The sequence below is a fragment of the Cinclus cinclus genome, chromosome 5 (assembly GCF_963662255.1).
Source record: "Cinclus cinclus chromosome 5, bCinCin1.1, whole genome shotgun sequence".
NCBI classification, from domain to species: Eukaryota; Metazoa; Chordata; class Aves; order Passeriformes; family Cinclidae; genus Cinclus; species Cinclus cinclus.
In genome coordinates this window covers 8,973,519-8,995,690 of record NC_085050.1, presented here as the reverse complement: position 1 = coordinate 8,995,690, position 22,172 = coordinate 8,973,519, and the positions used below count along the sequence as shown (strand labels likewise).

Here is a 22,172-nt window from a genome sequence, read left to right as displayed (position 1 = left end):
CACATCAGTATTGTCCCACCCTCATCTGAAGTGTATGTCATTAAGCAGTATGTGGGATTCCACACCCATACCAGCCACATAGTACCTGATAGTGATTTCTGTACTCAGAAGGTACAAGGATGTAAGAGACGGCTTAAAAAAAAAGCCTCATTTCCTAATCATCTTTACCTATAGTAAATAAAATAATTTGCACAAAAAAATCTTCATTATGTACATATCAACTATACAAGTAATACAAAATATCTCAGTTGAGCACCAGTGCTGACTTTAGGAGTAGTACCTCCAAGTCAGAGTATTAGTATTTCCTGTCACAAATAAATTCTGACATACTTTCATTTTCTAGATCAGTTGTATTCAGATCACTTCTTTGTTCATGTTCATCTTCAACATTCCAAGGAGATAAGTAATAGCAGCAATTTTATAAAAGGTGTGGATATCCTGGGCAGCTTTCACAGCATAATCAGTTCAAATCTTTGTAAAAGAAAAGACCATAAAATCCACTGATCTGGACTTTAAGGTTTTACCAGAAGCTCATTAAATGGAATTTATATAATAATTCATGTGAGAATAAATGGTGGAAACAGACTGAGTTTGTGTGTGCAAACAGTGGGATGTCCAACAGCAGCAGGAGTCCTGTCCTCAGAGGGAGTGGGGGGTCAGTGAACCATGGCTGTCATGTCACCTTGGCTTAGAGTAACCATAAGGACACCTGAGAATCAGGCTGTCATGACTGGGTAAGACATGAGTGCTGTAGTATTCCACCAAACTTCCCATGTTCAAAAACAGGATGTCTGAATCCAGGTAAAACTTGCCATCCTGTTGTAGAACAAAAACATGTGTAACCATTGACAGTAATGTTTCCAGCTCAATGTATGAAGAAAAAAGGGCCAGAACATAATCATCAGAACTCACTATTCCTTTGCAAACTAGTCAGTCACACAAGTAAGTCCAAATTAAACTCAGGAATTTAGTAGGATTTGACTGGAGCTGAAATTTATGATGATAAATGACACAGCAATTAGAAAGCCCAGATCTGAGTACTCAAACTCTTATCCTAGACCAGATATTTGTAAATCAGCTGATTTTTACTGTCAGAGATGGGAACAAATTTTGACTTTAACCTGTTCGTTCTGATATTTACCAATATGCATTCCCATTTTATACACACAGACATAAATAATCTAGAGATGCATACATAGTGGAGCTACTGACCTTTTCAAAGATTCTGTAGTTTCTCACTTTTCCTGCAGGTTCATCCCATACAACCAATACCTTGAAGAAAAAAAATGCAATTAATTCAGTCTATGCTACCAAGCTCTTCTAAGTCAAGGTATTATTAAGGAATTAATTAAAATTCAGCCAATTTTTTTTTTTTTACAATCACTGATATTACAATAGTGATTCTCTTACATTTTCTTGCTTTAAGAAAAGGCCACATCTAAATTGTTATGTACTGTGATGCATGTCAAAATGCAGTATGTTTCAATCAGTAAAGTTTTTTGAGGGTTAGACTCAGCAATTACAGTTTACCTTTCCAGGCTTAGTAGATGAGTTCCTAACACAGTACAATCCATTTTGTGGTTGTCCTTGTGGGCTATTAGCTTTAAATATCCTAAAAAGAATAAACAATGACATATATTACAATTATTCATGTACATGACATTATTAGCACTCAGATAAATACAGTGTTAAAATTCTCATTACAAATATCTGTTTTGGGTGTAATAATTCTTAGTAGATCATAGCTGAAAGAAAGTCACTGTTTTAGCACCTGAATCAGCAGTGCAGCAGAGATCATCTGGCTCTCTGGTCCCATCCAGCATCCTGGCAAAACTATCTCCTCCAGATGGAGCCAAATCAAATTGCATTCTCATCTGTCAATTGATGTATGAGCACTGAACTAACTTCTCTAGAACGTGATTTGTATATTAAACATTTTAGTGCATGCTTTGAACACAAATTATCAAAATGATCTTTGGACTAAGGTTCAGTACAGGCTTCAGTACAGGACTTCTAAGGAACTATTTTAAAATCACATTTTACCTTTCAACTTCTAAGGATTCAGTGGTATTAAGAAATATTGAAGCAGGCAGCCCAACCTGTAAAAATATGAAGAAAATAAATCACTTAAGTCAATGACAACTCAAAACCCTAGCAACTTGTTATGCAAATAAGCTGCAGCCATCATCTAAAATTATTAACAGTGTTTTAATCTTTACTTTATACTTCTTTCTCCTTTATATCCAATCTTAAACTCCATAACTTATCAAGGCATTCACTAAAGCTCAAAAATAAATGAAATAAAAACACACAGCACTGTGTTTTCAGAAAATTACTCTTCTTCTGAAATAATGCACTTAAAATGTTTCCAAAGGTATACATAATTAAGGAAAAAAATATTCCTTTAGAATGGATCATTTGCTTGATCTTACTTTTTCATAGTCATCATCAGAGTTATCATCAGGCTGGCTTGGCTTGGAGGGTAGTGCTGGTTTTTCGAATGAAAAACTTCTAAAACTTTGTCCATCTGGTGGTGATCTCCTGGCAGAAACAGAATGAAAACTGAAGGATATCTCATCAGGAAAGCAGAACAAATATACCCAAAACACTGAAAGAATACTAAAACTAGAAGTGAAGTTTCAGTTTAGCCCCCAAATCATAGAATCCTAGCATGGTTTAGGGTGGAAGGGACCTTAAGGACCATCTCCTTCCAACCCTTCTGCCATGGGAAAGGATAGCTTTCACTAGACCAGGTTGCTTGGAGCCCCATCCAACGTGGCCCTTCCAGGGATGGGGCACCCACAGTTTATGTGGCAATCTGTGCCAGTGCCTCACCACCCTCCCAGCAAATAATTTATTCCCAAAATCTCATCTGAACCTACACCTCTCCTCTTTCAGTTTAAAGCCATTCCCCCTTGCCTTATCACTCCAATGCCCATATCAAATGTCCCTCTCCAGCTCTTTTGTAGCTCTTTTAGCTACTGGAAGATGTTCTAGGGGTCTTCCCAGAGCCTTCTCTTCTCCAGGCTGAACAATCCCAACTCTGTCAGCCTGTCCTCATAGGAGAGGCTCTCCAGCCCTGGGATCAACTCAGTGGCCTCCTCTGGACCATTTTCAACAGGGCATCTTTCTTGTTTTGGGGGCCCCAAAGCTGGAGCCCGTACTTGCAGATTAATTTAGATAATCACAGATTAATTTGGGTAAGGAGAGACCTCTAGATTGATTTAGTCCAAGCTCCTGCATAAAACAGGTCCAACCAGATCAGCTAGATTCACTGCAGATTTTCAAATAACAGACAAAAAAAAGCACAACACAGAGAGGGCTGGTGCATGGAAGAGACACGGATGTTGGTACGAATCTGAGTATGTCTAAACTTGTTAACTAATAAGTGATTGAAACACAATAGTGCATTGTGTTTTGATACTTACTGTAACTGGTGACATAAAGATTTCTCTGTTCTAGGTTTGACTGCAGGGGGCTGGTGGCTTGGCACAGGTGGCTTTGGGAGCACTGGTGGCACAAACAGTCCAGGTTTACCATGTTCCCGTGGCACCTTGGGCTCTGCTAGCTTTTCAACAAGCTGTGACAACTTGGGTTTATTGCCTGGCAGAGGAGGAGGAGTCCGTGGGGAAAGGTTTAAGCTTTTTATCTTCTCACATGCTTCTGGAGGAGTGAGGACTTGTGCTGGAGGCAGAGGCTCTGGAGGCAGTGGGTGAGCCCCTTTGCCACTTGCAGGCTTTTTGAACACAGGTAAAGGGGGCACAGGGGGCGGCTCGAGTTTGATTTCAGGTAAGCTTCTCTTAGGAGGTGGTGGTGGTGCTGCACCATAGGAATGTGTCCTTGCTTCTGAGTAGGCAGATTTCCTGACATGAGGAACGGGTGGAGGAGGGTACGCAGGGGGCAGGACCATATCTGCAGAAAGAAAACCAAAAAACTTGATACACTGAGGGGGAATACAGTATGTCATCAAAAGAGACCTCTCAAATCAGTTTTCTGTGTGATCCAAGATATTTCATTGGCATCGGGTCTGATAGTACTCAACATGCTGGATAAGTATTTAACTTTCAGCACAATTCTGGAAGTTATAGGTAATAAACTCGTGATATTTTCTCAGGCATGGCTTATTATGACTTCGCAAAGACTTTTCACTGTGTAGTCTGTTTTTTCCTTAAAAGCATTACTGATGCTCCAAACTGATGACCAGATACAGGCAGAAGGCTTGCAAGAAAACACACCCCTAAAGGCATGTAATGCTTTCTGTAAATGGTTACCGCTGTTATTACAAACTTCTGACCCTAAATACCTCTCTAGATTAGATACCTCTGCATTACTTCAGTTGTTTTGCTAGTTGGAATAGTAATGCCCAGTACAAAATAATAACCTGGCATTCCACGTGAATACTGCCTTCACTGGGGGCCTTTTGTGAGGGCAATCAAAGAAATCACATACCATCTTTCACTATGTCAGAAGTATCCGGCTGCAAATAAGACTCATCCTCTTCCTCCTGGTCATAATCTGCAGATAAAAATCAGTGTGTCAGACTCTGATAAATACTCGTGGAACCTAAGAAACCTAAGAAAGAGTATCAAGTACTTAGGGCTCCTTAAAACAAATATTTTTCAGATATATTTTCTAGAGGTGAAAAAAATTAATAGTTTTGGTCCACCTCTGCTATCTAGGTGTTTCCTTAATGTTTTACATCAATTTAAAAAAGCCATCACTTATAACAGAGGCCAATAAAGTACACTGCACGTTATATTTTTTTCAACTTACAAGTTAAAAAAACAATTTTGGCGACACTTTCTAGTGTTTCAGCCTTCCTGAGAGAAGTTCAAATCAGTTGCAGAGACGCAACTACACGGGTGCATTGACAAAAGCACTTGGGAAAAAACACAGTCCCCAAAACTTAACCCTACCACAGAAAAAAATGTGATTTTGCAATATGGAAGATTAAACAAGCTTAGTGATCTAAAAAATTTTAATTCTTTTGCCTTGCTGTGGCAACAACTACAACAAAAAAGAACCACAACAAATGGCTGAAGTGGTTTCAATGTTGGCTTTAACTGTTAATCAGAATAACCAACCCACAAAAAACATGTTATTTCTAGGCAGTAATTTCTCATCAATTATAAGAGCAGCCTGAAGGACAATATGCCGAGGAACGCCCTCAAAAAAGGTTAGAGTGTTTTATAAAAATCAGTTATTCTAATTTTCCTAATTTAAATTCCTACTAAGCCTCTTACCATCATTCACCTTGCATCCAACCCTCCCCTCCCATGAAATGAGAGGGACTAAACTACAGCCCCACATGAAATGCTGATGAGCCTGTTCTCCTCTGCTTGCAGCAATGGAACCGGATTTCCTAACATGACCTATTCCAGCTTTTTCATCCTAGTCAGGAAGAACAGTAAGGAATTTCCTTTCAGGAAATGAGTACTTGCTCCCATCAACATTGCCCTTAGAAATCTGAAAGGGCAGATGGGGAAAGGCCTGGAAAAGGATCTCTGCAGAACCTCAAGACAAGGTTTCTCATGTTGGTTTTCACAAACATATTTCTTGACTAGGAACTCAGTTGCTGAAATATGTTGTGAATTTCTGCCATGTCCTCATTTTTAATTAACCTGCTTAAAGGATCTGAAATTCTTTGGTTTATTTGTACCAACAGTTAATGGCTCAGAGTACCTGTTGCTGATTTAAAACTACAACAGATACACCTTGTAAAAAAACACCAGTTTAAAACTGGCTACATGAGTAATCCTGCAGAATTCAGAAGAAATAAATAAGCAACAAAGAAGCCTTATTTATCAGTGTCCAAATTTGTCACCTTCATTATCTGCTGAATGATGGGAATACTTGATGTCAATGGGACGTTCTACTGAGCCATAGAAACTGTCTGCATCAGAACCAGAGTCACTGCAAAAGAAAAGACAGAGTCACTTCTGTTTAGCAGGACTGCAGCACTGGAAAGGAATGCTGGAAAAGCAGAAGCAATCTGTTCCTATTTCCCAATTAACAGTCAGATATGTTGCTGTTGTCTTTTAAAAGATTTACTTTTTTTTACACAAAGCTGATATTGAAAGCACTCTTTGTTTAAAGATTTGTTTTTCTTCATATTCTTTAAAGTGAAAACTGGGAAGGGCTTTTCTTCTTGTGTCTTACTGTGCCTCTTCTTATTTAACAGGAAATTAACTGTAGGTGCAAAAGAGTCTAAAACACCATTGTAAAGAGCTAGTGCAAAAGGGATAAGAAGCCAATTAAGAAAAAGGGCTTATACCTGAATTCTATTAATGTTTCTTTCTTGTCATGGTAGTGACCAATTTCTCTTCTTAAGGATAGCATCCAATTCTAAACAAAAATAAAAATACAACATTCAACACATCAATATTTAAATCATTAAATCCAGATGTATCTTGTCCTCTGTAAGAACAGAATAACTGTGAGGGAACATACATTGAAATGACTCAGCAGTCAAATGTTTTGACTATCTAAAATACTGTAGGAACATACTGAAGTATTAAAAGTTTCAGTTTGCAAATTTCAGGCTATTATTCCTAAAGCTAGATATATATTCAGAATATATGTTTATTGGTGAGAGATTTCACTGAACAGTTTTCAGAATTTATCAAAGGCTCAACATATCATTACTTTTTCCTTGGTGAAAAATAAATATGGAATATTTATGAAATATGGATAAACCCATACCACATAGTATATCATGGCCATTCCCTAAATTACAAGTTGAATTAACACTAACTTTGCTAAAACCTCAGACATGATTTTCAGAGGAGCCCAAAGAACTAGGTATATAAATTTCAGTGACAGCTGCATTTCCAGTTCGTTTAGATTTTAGGGAAGTCCAAGACTCACTTTTTGCTTCAAGGAAAATGGTATTGCAAAAGAAGAAAGTTACCTTTCTTTCATCTTCAGAAGAAGCTGAAAAAATCCATGTCCTGTGCTTCTTGCTTATGTGAACTAACTTGAAAGGAAACACATTGCTTGATGTTGTCTCCTCAGCTGCCCGCATTACCCTGAGAAACAGAACACCCAATACAGAAATGCCTTAATCTATAGATAATGCTGCTCTGCCAAAGACTGACAGAAAGGAGTTTTACTGGCCAGTTTCGCCTTATGAAAAATCACCACAGAAATCCCCATATGTGCATTTGCAGTACTTCTCCCTTATTGTGGTAGAAGGGATGATGCAAAAGGAAGAGCACTTGTTAATCCACCAGCCAGTTTCATAAACCACTGCTTTGATATATTCAAGAGTTAATGAATCACATTAATTCATAAGTGTCACACACTGCAAGAGGTACTCAGGGTGCTTGTGGTCCTTATTTGAGAAGTCACTATTTCAGAGGAGAAATCAAAACATTTCCCATGAAAATAAGGAAAATAAAGGCAGACTTCATTTTTACACATTTCCCTTACGAACACTCTTGCACATTTTTTATTCTTTTAAAACAAGTGTAACTTAACTGCTTTCCTTTTTGTGTGTGTAAGGAATTTCCTCATTTGGAACTCCTAAGGGAAAACAGTTTAAAAACATCTTATGCAACTATTCAGTCTAACAATCCTTTCAGTTCAAATTATTTTTCAATAATTCTTGTACTGCATTAGTATAAAACCTTACACTAATTAAGACCTGGTCCCTATTCTGACAAGGTCTCTACAAGGCTGCTATAATGAAGATACATAAAAAGGAATTAACTGTCTCTGGCATTTACATATTCCATGGTAGTGTCCACATTAATACACACAGCAGAAGCTGGTGTCATGATAAAATTACAGTATGGGTTTCTTCTACAAAATCTTGAATTTTTATCTAGCTATAATGTTTACAAGTGCATTCCCTTAAAATATGCCATTGTCGGGCTATTAGAAAAGCTCTTATAGTTCAATAAAAGGTAATTTCTTATTCCACGAGTCTTAGAACATTATGCAGTACAAGATATACATATACAAGAAAATTGCAGTGGTTAGGATCAAAACAACAATATTTCTCTACAGTCCCTCTCTCTCGTTAAACCTTTTTTAGAATCAATTTCAACTGCAATTCCCTAAAGTTAGGTTGGACTTGTATTACTAGGCCTTGTACTTATTCTGCATTCAGCTTCTGACAGTATTGGCTAACTTGAAAGCCACATAGTTCTGTCTTCAACTTGCAAAGTAAATATTAAGATTAAAAAGGTGTGGTGAAATGAGTCAGATACTTTGCACATACGTTCTTTCATTTAGCACTCTGTAGTTGATACAGTTTCAACACTAACTACAGTTGCTGAACCAGTCATTCCATAGATTTTCTCTTCTGATTCCTTTCTGGTCACTACAGAACAAAGATGGTTCCTCTGCAAGGATCCACATCTATCTGCATATACAGTGTGCATTAATCAGTAACAGGAGTAAGGCAATTCCAATTAAAACAGCTTTACTGTTAAATTACAGAAAGGGAAGGCTATCCACTTGTCTAGCACAGGAAACGTCATATATACAATTTGAAAGGAATATATTTATTGGAATCTGAGATCAATGCTTAACCCAAACAACAGATGTAGCTGTGTTTAACTTCGTTAAAAATGAAACCCATAGCCCCTAGCATTAAGTAAAAGGAGCTTGGGCGTTAAACAACTTTCTTGGCAATTGTTACCTGTTGTAACCTTTCAAAGAAAATGCACCCTGGGGAGATGCAGATGTGCTGCTCTTAAAATAGTAGATACATCCCTCGTGGATAATCACAAATCTCAGTGGCCCTGAAAAGATGAAAAATGAGCAAAATATAAATCCAAGGGCAAAAGAACAACTAGAACCTCTTAGCATGTGTAGAATTATTGTTTAAGATTTTAGTAATCATATAAATCACAGTAAATGAGCACAAACTAGTTATGATCAGTCACACAGTTAAGCTGCTGATTTGCAGAACTTCAGGATTAAGGGTAATATTTGATTCTCTCACTTGAGAGGCAGCTGATCTGAAAACTTCAAAAGAAGCCTCAGAGACTGCAGGCCTGACCTCCACCTGTGCTCCTTTATTAGTGGAATAAGCAATAGCAGGAAGGCAACCACAGGACACAAATACATATTTACATCCATCCCAAAACATTATCTCCTCCTTTTCTTTCACCTCAAGTACATAATCCTGCCAGTAAAATTGCATCCTGTTTTCTTTTTTCAAAAGAGGCCAAGACTACTTCTTTTATCAAAGGCAGTAGTCCTTGTCCTTAACTATTTAAGTGTAGTTTCAGTATAAACAGGGATACCAAACGAATGCCATATAAATAAACCCAAAATGTAAACATTTCCCCATGTAAATAGATTCTGATTTCAGAAGAAATTACTGTTATTAAGTACAGCTCCATGTTGGAAGTGAGAAAATTTCCATTTCACAACAACAGCAGGAGATGGGGATATTTTTTCCAGTACAGAATAACCAACTGGAAAAAAAAAAAAAAAGCTGAGTACTAATTTCTTTCAGAAAATTGTTTGAAATTGATACATATGCTGGGAATTCATTTGTCTTGAAAATCTTACTTGTGAAGGACTTGACAAGAGAACTAAACAAGCAAAATAAAAATCAACCACAACATTTATTATCTTTTAAAATCTATTTAAGATTTACAGTTGCAAAACAATTAAAGGAAAATCTTTCAATATGAATCTTTCATACATTTATTCCAGTACAAAGTGGAAAAACAGCTTCAACAGTTTGCTAACATGAAATCTGTTACTGGCCCCAGAGGCAGCATAAACATTTAATTTAGTTAATACCTCATTCAACTTACACTTCAGGATCTGCAGCTGGGTGCCTCCTTTTTTATGAAGATACCCTGCCTTGGTGACTCCTCCAGGCATTGTCAGAAGGTTTTGTGCTCCAATTGCCTTCATTGGGACTGGCCAGACCTGCTCCTGCGAGGCCATCATTCTGCAATTTAGATAATAAAAAACAGTTTAAAAATCAGATTTTACTTTAAGGAATGAGTACTGAGAAGCAAAGCTTGTTTCCTTAAACAAGCTTTCCAAACAACTAATGTGGTTCAGCACTCAAGAATGTAACACAGACTGGGTGTTCAAAGATTCCAGGAACTTTGTACTGTATAAAAAAAATGTCGCGCAAAAAGCCCCGATATATTTTTATACAGCCCTCAAAAGTGATTGACAGTTGTTGAAACAAAGGAAAAGTGCTTAGTAAATGTTACTTAAGTATTTATGTTTTAAAAATACTCCAGATAACACTGCAAGACTTAATCAAGCAGGTGACTGGAAAGAAAATTGGTTTCTTCTCCCAAGTGCTACATGACACACATATATACAGAAAATGTAGTTTTCTGTATGACAAGGGAAAAAAGCCAAGGTTTAGTAACTGCAGTATCCAATACTACTTACTCCTGATATTGACATGTTTTATTCTTTAACTCAAGAAATAGTATGTAACTGGATGTTACATGTGACAGCATCGTGTGCAAATGAAGTTCCTCTCAGATTTCTGCAGGCTTCCATTTAATTTATGTATCAATTATTTATGTAATGCTCCACCAAGCATCTCAGCATTAAGCACTATTTCTGCTGTCATCTTAAACCAAAAAGATTCATTTCTGATATAGCAACTTATTCTGATATATCATTAGGAGCTCTTTCTTCCTTCAGCTGCTAAAAGAACTAGGCTAAAAATCCTTCTGTGTCACAGAGAAAAGAAATCATGCGTGGGTAGAATGGGAATTTTTACCCAGACATAAAAGAGTTTGTTATCATCAGGTGTAGGGCTTGTGACCTTTGCTGGTAAAAGGCAAACCAATGAAGTTCCAGCTAATTCATTTCTGATAAAGGAATGATGGTTTAGAACTGATAAGCATCCAGTGCAGGACTGAAATTTAATTTTGATCTTGTTCATTTCTCCTTTACCAAAAGGGGACAGTAAGGAAGGTAAACTCTGAGGCTCAGCACAGAATCCAAGAGCCTCAGCACAACACCCTACCCAAGCATTTGCCCCTCCAACCTAAAATGGCTTTTCGTCTTCTGAAAAGAATAAGTAAGTGTTTTGGATTTCTTGAAGTGCAACAGCAAAATATGCATCCATTGTATGGGTTAGGAAAAACAGAAATGCAAGTCAATGGGTCTTGCAGTGACCTGTTTAGGATTTAGATTTAACTCTGCTGTTTGCTGATGATGCATGTGTGAGAATGGGTGGAAATTCCTAGCAATTTCTACCAGGAGAGATTAAATTAAATTAAATTCTCTAGGCAGCCTAAAAGACTTAATCACAAAAATTAGCTTTTGGTCCCCAGTGTTATGAAGCAGGTACAGCCAGAGAAGACAGGATCCAAGGCCCTAAAAAGGCTCTCATAGCAGACACATCAAGATACCATGGTATCTCAATTTTCCCCCAGGACCTCCCTGCTCACTAAAAGGTAAGGTGCTTTTGTTCTACTCAGCTACATCCTTCCTTCTGCTGTTTCCTCCCTGTTCGTATAAAATGACTGAGTTCTTTCCAAGCTGAGTTATTTCCTCTGCCTCCTCCACAGCAAAATTTCTAGCAAGAGCAGTGTGTCCAAAAAGGGGATACTCATGCATTTTAAGCTTTTAAGAATAAAAATTTGAAAATAGCAGAAGCTAACATCCCCCCTGCCCCCCTAAATTCTTCAAATTATTTCTCCACATCTTGCAGAAAAGTTGAAGTGAGGGAAATGGAGAGTGTTACCCAGCTGGCTTCTGATGCCAAACCACATCAATAGTGCTAAGAGTGATTTCTTTGAAATAAGGATTACAAAGGCAAGTCCTGGGCTTATCCTTTTAAGAATATGCACATCAATGTTTAAACATTAGAACTTAAGTTACTTCAGTCTGTTTCTAGTTACGTTCAAAAAGTAGACTAAGCAAAACTGAAACCTTTTCATTCAGATAAATATACTTTGATGCTACTTTTCCAACATTATTCCCAATGCCATCCAACAGTTTCAAGTTCATCTTAGGTCTTCCAATCCTCTGTACCTTTACTACAAAGAACAGAAGAAAGGACTGAAGCACCCAGTCCATGGTGTAAAACTGTTTCAGTGTTCTGTACATAGGCTGAAAACCTATCAGAAGATGCAGAGTTAAATGTCTCAGTCAGTTGAAATTTCTGGGAAGCCAAAGTCAAACACTGGCAATAAGTATATGCTGCCCTAGGTAAATACAGAAAGCAGAAATATTTATCCCAATCTATAGGGGAATGTACCAGTCAGACTACTCACTAAAGCATGTCTGGATGAGAGTTATCTCCTCTACTTGAAAAGCCAGATCTTAAGGCAGATAGGAATGAAATAAAAAATATATAAGCACAGGAGCAAGTAGGAAAAAAAGAAATAATCCAGTTCTACCACACGATAGACTATGTGATTTAACTGACAGAAAAAGACAGCTGAGTATTCGGTTCTTCTTCTCCTTTTCACAATCATTTCTTACTTTTGGCTACTTACTATGAAACAGTCCTGAAAACAGAGACCGAAACTTAGAACTTCCCCAGCCCAGCTAAGTGAATAAAACAAGTGAGTAAAAGGAGACACAGCTGAAATCCATGCCACCAAGTACATATTATGTGAACTAAAGAGCCCACCTAATGCACCAGGCTTTTAAACAGATTTAGAGGCAGCCAAGCCTATTATCTGGATTTCAGTGTGGCTTATAACACTCCCCATCACATCTGTACACTCCTCAAGCACTTAAATTTGCAGGCACATAGCAGACACTTAGGGAAGACTTCCGTATTCTGAGTTGAAATCTTTCAGTCAAGCTGCTAAAATGCACTTAAATACTTTGACTCTAGTCCCAGGCAGATATTTCATATTTTCTTGACTGTAGAAAACAGCTCTGTAAGGACAGATGTTGCTATTTTGCATCACACTGCTTGGAGAATGCTGTCAAAAAAAAAATCTAACTTCAGAATATTTATTGTAGGGGTGGGAGAGAAGAAGGAAAAAACAGGAGCTCAAAGATGTGTGAGGTCTTAACATCTACAGTATGGTTGCCTTTAGCTCACTGAAAGGTGCCTTCAACTCTTGATACTCCTGTTGTAACTTCTTTAACATATTTCATCAAGAGCAGATGGATGTTGCATTACCAGGTGTGTGCCATAGCAATCACTGAAATCACTGCAGAGCCTGTTAACTCTGGCATTACTGAGACCAGAGGGATATTTCCCAGTTGTTTCTTGTGCAGTTACATTCTTACACTACGAGCCATTACAGATTTTCACCTCTCATGCATACGAGAGCCTCTTCCACAGGGCTGACAACCAAGTTAACACAAAGGGCTCACTCAGTGCAGCCAAAGCTCCTTCTGACACTGGTCCTTTGTCACAAACACAAGGCAACATCCCCCATGCATTGTTTGGTGAAAGCTTCTAGTAATAGCTGCACACTTTATTCCTCTTCCCATTCACCAAGGAACTAGATGCATATTTTTAATCAATTTTTCCACCAAGGCCTAAACCCACTGCATGTGGCTATTGAATTAATCTTTTTCCCCACTGAATGGAACCTTCTGAACAAGAGGATGGCAGCAGTCAGGGAAAGGTCTTGCATCACTTTGTTTCTCAGGTGTTTCCTGTGACAATTCTATGCCAGTGAGGGAGATGAAAGGCCTTGGAGTGGAGTAGCAGAAATAGAACAGCAGTTTCTAGGATGTGCTTCATCATTCAAGAGTGCTTTTGGAAAGACAGAACGGTGCAATCAGCACTCCGGACCATGATACAGAACTTATACAATCAATATTTTAGCTACTTCTTATATACAAACTGGTCTACCAGACTGAAAATGAAACTAAATCACAGTGTATTGCTAATATATCAATAAAGTCAGCCCAAATCGATCACACAAGTGTGCTTTTCTCAAACACTATCACAACATGCTGCTTTTTATTTCAAAGTACCCTGAAAGTTGAACAGCATGAAAAAAAGTGAATTTGCACACTTCATCCTGTAGTCAGGATAGGGCCAATCAGATACAGAAGTGTTTTATGAAACATAGTACTGCTACCAAGCTCAAACCCTGAATGGATAGAAGACTTCTGTTATTGTGTAGCAGCTCTACATATACATCTAGGAAGCATTTTTAATCTATCCCCTAAATCAGTGGATAGAAAATAACTAGATTGAAGGCTAGGGCATCATTTTACAGGCTAAAAATCCCTCAATGAGTAAAAGTAAAATTCTGCCACATTAAGAATCTGGATTACGTTATAGAAGAACACTTACCCCTCTTGACCCTAGGAGCTATTGGCATTCAGCCCAATTAGAGAAAATACAAGTTGATTCAATTAAGGATTGCATCCTGGAAGAGTCCCCAGCACTTGCAATATATGGCAAACGTGATCATCTCCACATCTTGCAGTATATAGGCAAAAAATATTATCCTCATCTCTGAGACTACAGCTGTCAGTAGTTGTTTTAAAAGTTCTTATTTGTTATAATAATATTTATGATCTGGCCCTGTTTGGTCATGCTGGAAAAAAAAAAAAAACAGCTTCCAAAGCTTCAGTACAAAAAATAAACCTGATCTGAATGTGTAACAATGCTCTCTATACCAATTAGATCTGAGAACTTTAAAAACTGTAATCTCATAACCTCTCATCTTTAAATTTTACTTGGAAGCAAAACCTAGCTAAGCCAGATGCTAGTTTACTTCTGAATATGTAACTTACACATAACATAACATATATAATGCAACTTACAGAAATTAATGTATTCCTCCAATCATGCAGAGGAAAACTGAAGTATCAGGCTTCACCAAAAATGAGGCAGCATTACACACTGCAGAAGAGGGAAGGTTTCCCCTATATGCTCTCAGTAATTCTGAGTTAGAATTATTTCTCTGATTCAACCATCTAAACATTTACCATCTGTTCTTAAAACTGCTTTCTGCACAATTATCAGGTCTCTTGTCCATTTATTAACAGTTCTCCAGCACTTCTGAAATACTTTTCCATATTTCTCCTACTTTTTTTTGGTTGCATATTGCATTTCTTAATACCTCCAACAGCCCCTTTCACAATACCCTCTCAGAAAGATTAATAGACAGTACAAACAGTGAAGTAAAAAAAAAATCTTACAAGACAAACGGAACAGAGCAATAAGCCCGAATGAGATAGACTGCATGACTAAATTTATTCTTTAACTTGCTTCAACTTGCTTTTTTCTGATAAGTTTTCAACCAACACCCAACTCATCTCTTCCCCCCCTCCAATTCTTTACCATTTAATTTTCTGCGTGATCTAAAAGTATTTTAGTCCAGATACCATATTCTACTCTTAGTTGCAGCCTGCTCTCTACCTGAAGGAGAAAAGATGACAGAAATACGAGCCACAAAAAGCACTAACCTGGTGACCTTGTCTGATCGACACATCGTTTTTCTGCTGCCAGTTTCACCGAATGATTGTTTCCTTTGTGATGACAAAGCCATTAAGAACTTATGACCCCTCTCAGGCATGGCAGGAACATTTCTGCCCTTCTGCCACGTTTGGCTACTCCCAGGTTGAAAGCCACAGCTGTAGCCGTCTGCCGAACACACGAAAGGAAAAGCAACCCTGCCCCGACTGCTCGTGCATCTGCACGGCGCTGTGGCCAAAAGCGACGCCGAGGCAATGACTTGTTTCCTTTGCTCCTTCCTGCTTCCCCCACTGCAGCGGGCAGCGCTCTCTGTCACATCGCCCAGCTTCCCACAGAGGCCATAAATCAATTCCCGCACAGCTCAAACGTCTGGGTCCGGCACACACCGAGCTAAGAAAGCAGGGGGGATTTTCCAGCGCTCGCTTTCTTCCCGCTCACCTTTCAATCAAGCACATTCCTCCAGGAGAAAAAGAAAGTTGTCCTTTTTTCTGTCAGTGTGCTCCAGCTCCCACACAGCTCAGAAATGCTGCCTGTGCTCCTGAAAAGCCTGTGCCTCAGGTACTTGCTCTGCACCACAGAACTGTAAGTAGTTAATCTGTTTTCTCCCCCACAGCTGGAGCTTGTCCTTCCCTCTTCAACCCAAGACAATCAAAATAGCCATCCTAAAAAGTTCTGCAGCACAGATATGCTTTAGAGCAAGTCTTGCTGATGCGTCTGATGCTACACAAACCACAAAATACAATAAAATTCAAATTCAAGAGGCTGACAGTGCAAAATTGTTCACAAGTGTCACCAACTGATGATGAATAAATGCTATTTTACGCTTATTTTCCTCTGGAGTTCCTAAAAGGATTCAGGTGTTTCACGGACTTTTCTAGATCTAAACAATATTCCAGGCGCAAAAGTTTGAACAAGACAAAACCAGCTAGCAAGTTTCAGAATGATGGACAAAACATACATAAGTGTGTCAGGCAAAGTTTACTTCACATAATTTTGGGGAACCTGACATGAATCTGTACCCCAAAACAGAAGGAAGAAGTTGCCATAGAACATCTCTTTTCATAAAGTACCCAGGAGTCAAAGCACAAAAGAAAGTAACATTTCACCTATAGCTCATGGCTGTTTGGGGTAGGAAAACAGCTCTGTCACCATAGGGCACCCATCTGCACTCCTTCCATTGCCAGGCTCTATAGGAAAGGAAACGGAACCAGAGATACCACACACACCTGTTGTTAGCCAAAAGGATAGCATATCAGAACATAAGATTCCAGCTCTCTTCAATAAGGATCAATATCCAGTTGTCTCAGTGCTTTGACAGATTTTTCACACAGAAAATGATTACAGAGGACAGCTCACTGGGTTTTTAATTAAATTCCCCAGCTTTCCCAGTTACCCATTTAAGGCACGCTGCTCTAAATCAATCTTTCCTCCCTGTATTCTGTTACCTAAGCATACTATTCTAAGCCTTTATTAGCATCTTTGCAAGCTATTTCTCCATATTAGTAAAAAAAATAGATTTAGAATGACAGCATTTGAGTATATGCAACTCTGGAAAAAACCCTTCAGTTCCTCTTTCCCTTTTCTGACGTGACACAGACACACCTAACTCCTGGCTTTCTTCTCCAAACTGCACAACTTATAGTAGCATGCTCTTTGGCTTCAACTGTCTCATTAAAGCATGCCTCCTTTAACCAACACATGTTCCTGAGGTACTGCTTTTCCTCTCTAACCTAACCTTTCTCATGCTCTCCTCTGTCTTTCTTTATTTTAGTACTCAGAAATGCAACAAGATTTTTAATTTCAAGTTCCAAGATACCATTTCAACTTCTCTAGTAATTTCCAGCACTATCAAGATGGTCCCAAACACTTCATACACACACACACACACACACACAAAAGCAGGTGTCCCACCAAGGAACAATCAAAGTTTAGATGTTTCACAGTTTTTGGGAGACTGAAAATACAGTTTAGCTTTCTAGACCAAACATTCACCAGAAGGATTGTATTTCAAAATTGCAAATAAATAATCTGAAAAGACATGAAAACTTAATGGATTTGATTGATATGTCTGCTAGTAAAGTAAAATAATATTAAATATAGCCTCCTTCACAAAGCAAAATTCTGTTTTGCGTGGACCTTTGGCATAAGGTTGTCAGACTAATCTTCACGAAATCAGTGGTGAGAAGCAGCCTTGCACCAAGCTAGCCTAGGGAGAATTTCACTCCAAAAGAGATACTCAACTTTTTAATGTTATAGGGTATCACTCGGCCTTAACAGGAAGAACCAAAGCATCTGGAACCAGCACTTGGATTTCATTCCAGCAGGACCACTGCCTGAGGAAATCAGCCACTCTTTTCTTCTATTGTCAGAACAGAGACAGCTCTTGCTGGCAGTCAAAAGCAATCCTACTTATCATTAGTTAATGGGATGTCAGGGCACAGCACATCTGGCACAATGCTGTCCTTGCTGGTATAAATTCACTTGTGTCACCACAGGGCTGAGCTGTCTCTGCAGCAGGAGCACTTCCTCTTGCTGACAAATTTACAGGAAACTGCAAGAATGGACTGCAAATAAAAGCAGTGTGAGAAGAGCACAGCAAGAGGCAAAGCAGAAAAATTAACAAAGCACTAAAAAAAAAATTAAAATAGCATGAAAAACATTTTCTTTCAGCTGAAGCAAGTCAGCTCAGTAGTTAAGTTCCACTCAGAATAATATAAGGTTTCATACATTATGTATTTCCACACAAGTCTACAATTTAATAAGGCATTAAGAAAGTCAGGGATTAACAGAATATGTCCTAAATTAGAGTCAGGAGTAGATTATTAGAAGTTCTATTAATTCTACCAAACTAGTTTAGTCTCAAGTTTCTAGATGAAAGTAGAAACACAACCATTATACTGAGAGATAAGACATTTATCAGCTGCATGCTTCAAAACTGCAGCTGTAAAAGGGCAAATGTAAATTACATGCCTGAATCCTTCATCTCTAAGACAATTGTGTGAAAATACAAACCATGCATGAGAATTACTTCTGTTGGGTGAACTGCATTATTCACAGAAAAAAAAAAAATCAGCAACAAGGAGAAGAAATAAGGCCTCAAATTCCAAAAATCATCTTTCAATGTCAAAAGAACTCCTATACTTTAAATTTCAACCATCATCCCTTCTTCAGATCTTCTGAAGTAAGCTGAAGTCCTAAGTCCTAATAATATTTTTACTTATTTATTACATATACTTAAAGTAGGTAGTTGAAGTCCTGATAATATATATTCAATCAAAACCCAAGAAACACTTTGTCCAAAAGCTTCCAAGTTTCTACTTATACCCCAGTGGCTCTTAGGTTCTGAATATCTGTAGACATATTGTTGGCTTGGAACTTCAAAAAAAGCCATCCAGCACCGATCTGCAATAAATAAGCCATATCTCAGAGAATGTGCATATTAATTTTAAAGTTGCAGCTTTTGTGATTGTTTCATCAGTTTGGCACACATTCTAGAAGATGATATCATGATTTTGAGATACAGTTAATGTATTGCTCGTGTATTGCCCAAACATCTGTAAATCAAAGTAGGGTCACGAAGTACTTGCAGTATATGCATAGCTTCTAAAAAAGAAAATTGGATTGAGCAGCTGGAAGACAAGAACCATCTGCAAACTTCTGATATAAGAACATAATTATTTAACAGATTCACTTACACTAGCTAGCCTTGAAAAAGAAATGTAAGACTTTTATATTAATGTATTGTAGGGCCCCCTCACTCCCAGAAAGACACTGGGGGGCTGGAGCGTGTCCGGAGCTGGGGAAGGGTCTGGAGCACAAGCCTTGTGAGCAGCAGCTGAGAGAGCTAGGGCTGTTAAGCCTAGAAAAAAAAAGGAGGCTCACAGGAGACCTTCTCACTGCCTCCAATTTCCTTTCAGGAGGTTGTAGCCAGGTGAGGGTCAGTCTCTTCTCCCAGGTACCAAGTAACAGGATGGGAAGAAACAGCCTCAGGTTGGGCCAGGGGAGATTTAGGTTGGATATTTGGCAAAAATTCTTCACAGAAAGGGTTGTCAAGCATTGGAATGGGCTGCCCAGAGAAGTGGTGGAGTCACCATCCCTGGAGGTATTTAAAGAATGTGGATGTGGCATACGGGGACATGGTTTAGTGCTGAACAGGTGTTGGTGCTAGGTTGAAAGCTAAAACTCAATGGCATTGAGGTCTTCTCCACCCTAACTGGTCCTATGAAATAAGGATTGAGTTAAGACCAGTACAGCTGTTCCAGCAAAATTTTTCACATCGACAGTTTTGTCATGGTAGCTTTTCAAGTTTACTGGATTTCTATGGAATCGAAAGGCCCCTCAAAACTGCATGGGAGCATTCATCCAGGGAGTTAACTGGGTGAAGTCTGTCCCAGCCAGATCATATCAGTAACATTTGGTATAAACAACACTTAAAGTATAAGGCAAGTCCTGATGACAATTTGCTGTCTTTTGTTTCTTTTTTATATAAATTTAGATACATTAACAACACTCCATTTCCATTTACTACTGAAAATAGATGAACACATTCTTTGTTCTTTCAAATTGTTATTTATTTACAAGGTCCTCATATAAAAGACAGTAAATGCCACTATGGCTATTATTAACTGCTCACTCCTCAGTGCTTGTAGAACAATTTAAAATAGGACATAGGCAAAAAAATTATGTAACTAGCAGAAGTACAAGCATGATTGCCAAGATCCTATTCCTGCAGACATCAGCAAAGGGAGTTTCCCCAAATACATATAGATACTGAAAGTGGGAGGTTCCACAAATGATTTATTTCCTTGGCAGAAATTTTCAATTCCAACAATTTTACTGCTAGGCTGGTTTGTGATGAACTGCACACAATTCTATCACTAAGATACTCAAAACTGATAAATTAGGAAGCACTGTTGGAAGTGAAAATAATTTCTGCTTAGATGTCAAAAAGCTTTAAGCATTTTAGCTGATGGACCATTGAACTTTAGTAAAAGCAACATCTAAACAAAGGCTTTTAGAAATATATAGGAAGGGTTGAAATATCCATTAGTGATTTTAAAGAATATCTGACAGATACATTTAACCAGCAGACATCTTGCCATATGAAGTTAAGTCTCTTGTTAGGAAATATTTTTTCTGCTTTCTTAGAATTTTATTTATATTGATTTAAAGTACATCAAATGTCCAAGGGGAAAAAAGAATAAAAAGAGAATTAACTTTTTTTTTATACTAAAGCATTTTGACAAGATGTACATCCATGAGCTCATTGCGTGCTGTGGTTGTACAAGACCAATGTAACTGAGATCCAATACTACTATAGCTAAAGGGTATTTTCTCTAAAGGACTATGCAAATCAACAATAAAATTACTGAATATGAGCAATTTTAAAAGATTCTTGCAGCTGGATATTAAAACTAATAAAACCAAAAAAAGCTTATAATGTCCTTTTGAGTGTCTATCAACAAAAAACTATAGTCAGTAAATTAATAAACCCATTGACCCCAACAACAAGCTATTAATTGAATCCCAAAGAAATGCAGCAAGCCCTGGTTTAGAGGAAGTATTTGGTCATGTCATCTGTGAGTCCTTCAAGCCTGTGTTTCCCTCTCCTGGTGATTGCAGGAAACTTATAGTTAAGCAAATGCACCTCTTCAAGCAAATGGCAGAGCCAGCACCAAAGAGGAAGCTCAGCTTCTGCTAGACGCTGAAAAAACAAAACAAAACAAAACAAAGATTTTCTGTTTTTATTTTGCTTGTGTAGAGACTTTGGATACAATTTAAAGACCCAGTGTAACTGCAAAGACTCACTCCGTACTACATGGTAGGCGGTACAGGGTTTTAGTTATGCAGTGAAGCATCTCAGAGTTTGCTGCTCTCAAACTTGGAAACTCTGACTATGAACCAGAATATCCAAATAAGCTAATAACCATGCAGGTGTGATTTATAGAATTAGAAGGCCCAACTGGGTTATATTGCTAGTGGACTGTCCCCACCTCCAGCAGCTTTGAAGCTCCTTGTGCTCAAAGCCTCATGCAAGTAAGTGGGTGCACCAGGAACAGGATTCTTTATTCCAGTTACTGTTCCCTTTTAAATCACAATATGAACTTCTCCAAAGGATGTGGTAAAGCATAAGTATTTTACCACTCCCACCACACAAAACACTGGATCAAAGGACTGAAACAGGTCAGGGCATGGTTTACAATAAACAGAATTTAAGGTTACTGTGTATTTCGTCACTTAGGTAAATATTACCTTTGGGTTTTAGTGTGTTTTTGTTTTGTTTTTTTAACAAACACCAGAAAGAAAAAACTTTGTAAGCTCATGCTCACTTCCTACAAAAGATGAACTAAATTATAAACACCACATCATGTGTAGTTGGGATTTTAAGCGAAGATTTTAAAATTAAAACAAATGAACACTGCAAAGCTGCTCCAGAAAGACAGCAGTAAACAAACAGTTTTAATCTGGAGGACATGAGAGGGAACAGTCAACTCATATCACATAAAATAAAAATAAAAATGCAACGGGCTTCATTTACAAGACAATTTGGACAATGGCTTTTTCCATTACCATTTCTTTATCGAAATCACTACTTCCTTCAGAAGGATGACTAAAAAGAAAGAAATTAATTCCCACTAAAGCTTGTTTAAATGAACTCCAACAGCAAGGATTAGCCTGACACTGATTTAAGTCTCCAGAGCTGTAGAACTGCATTCAAAAGTGAGTTCATGCAGGGCTATTTCCAAGCACAGAAGACATTCATATGCAATACTTCATAAGATACGAACAACAATAGTCACATTTTACACCACAAACC

At 38.0% G+C, this 22,172-nt stretch overlaps 1 protein-coding gene across 2 annotated transcripts; it reads right to left on the bottom strand.

Annotated features, from left to right (window-relative positions):
* Positions 1–678: 678 nt before the first annotated feature.
* Positions 679–15,455, bottom strand: SH3BP2 (SH3 domain binding protein 2). 2 transcript variants are annotated; one of them, XM_062493335.1, is made up of 13 exons: positions 15,346–15,455; positions 9,780–9,919; positions 8,648–8,750; positions 6,911–7,028; positions 6,275–6,345; positions 5,825–5,913; positions 4,450–4,515; positions 3,429–3,912; positions 2,433–2,541; positions 2,044–2,099; positions 1,531–1,612; positions 1,213–1,272; positions 679–816 (listed from the first exon to the last, which is right to left on the bottom strand). In XM_062493335.1, exons 1-13 carry the CDS (start codon positions 15,453–15,455, stop codon positions 679–681), a joined length of 1,626 nt encoding a protein of 541 aa, XP_062349319.1. The 2 variants fall into 2 exon arrangements, with proteins under 2 accessions (XP_062349319.1, XP_062349320.1); XM_062493336.1 differs by lacking the exon at positions 15,346–15,455 and having other exon boundaries at positions 2,433–2,538; positions 9,780–9,915.
* Between the last annotated feature and the right edge of the window lie 6,717 nt (positions 15,456–22,172).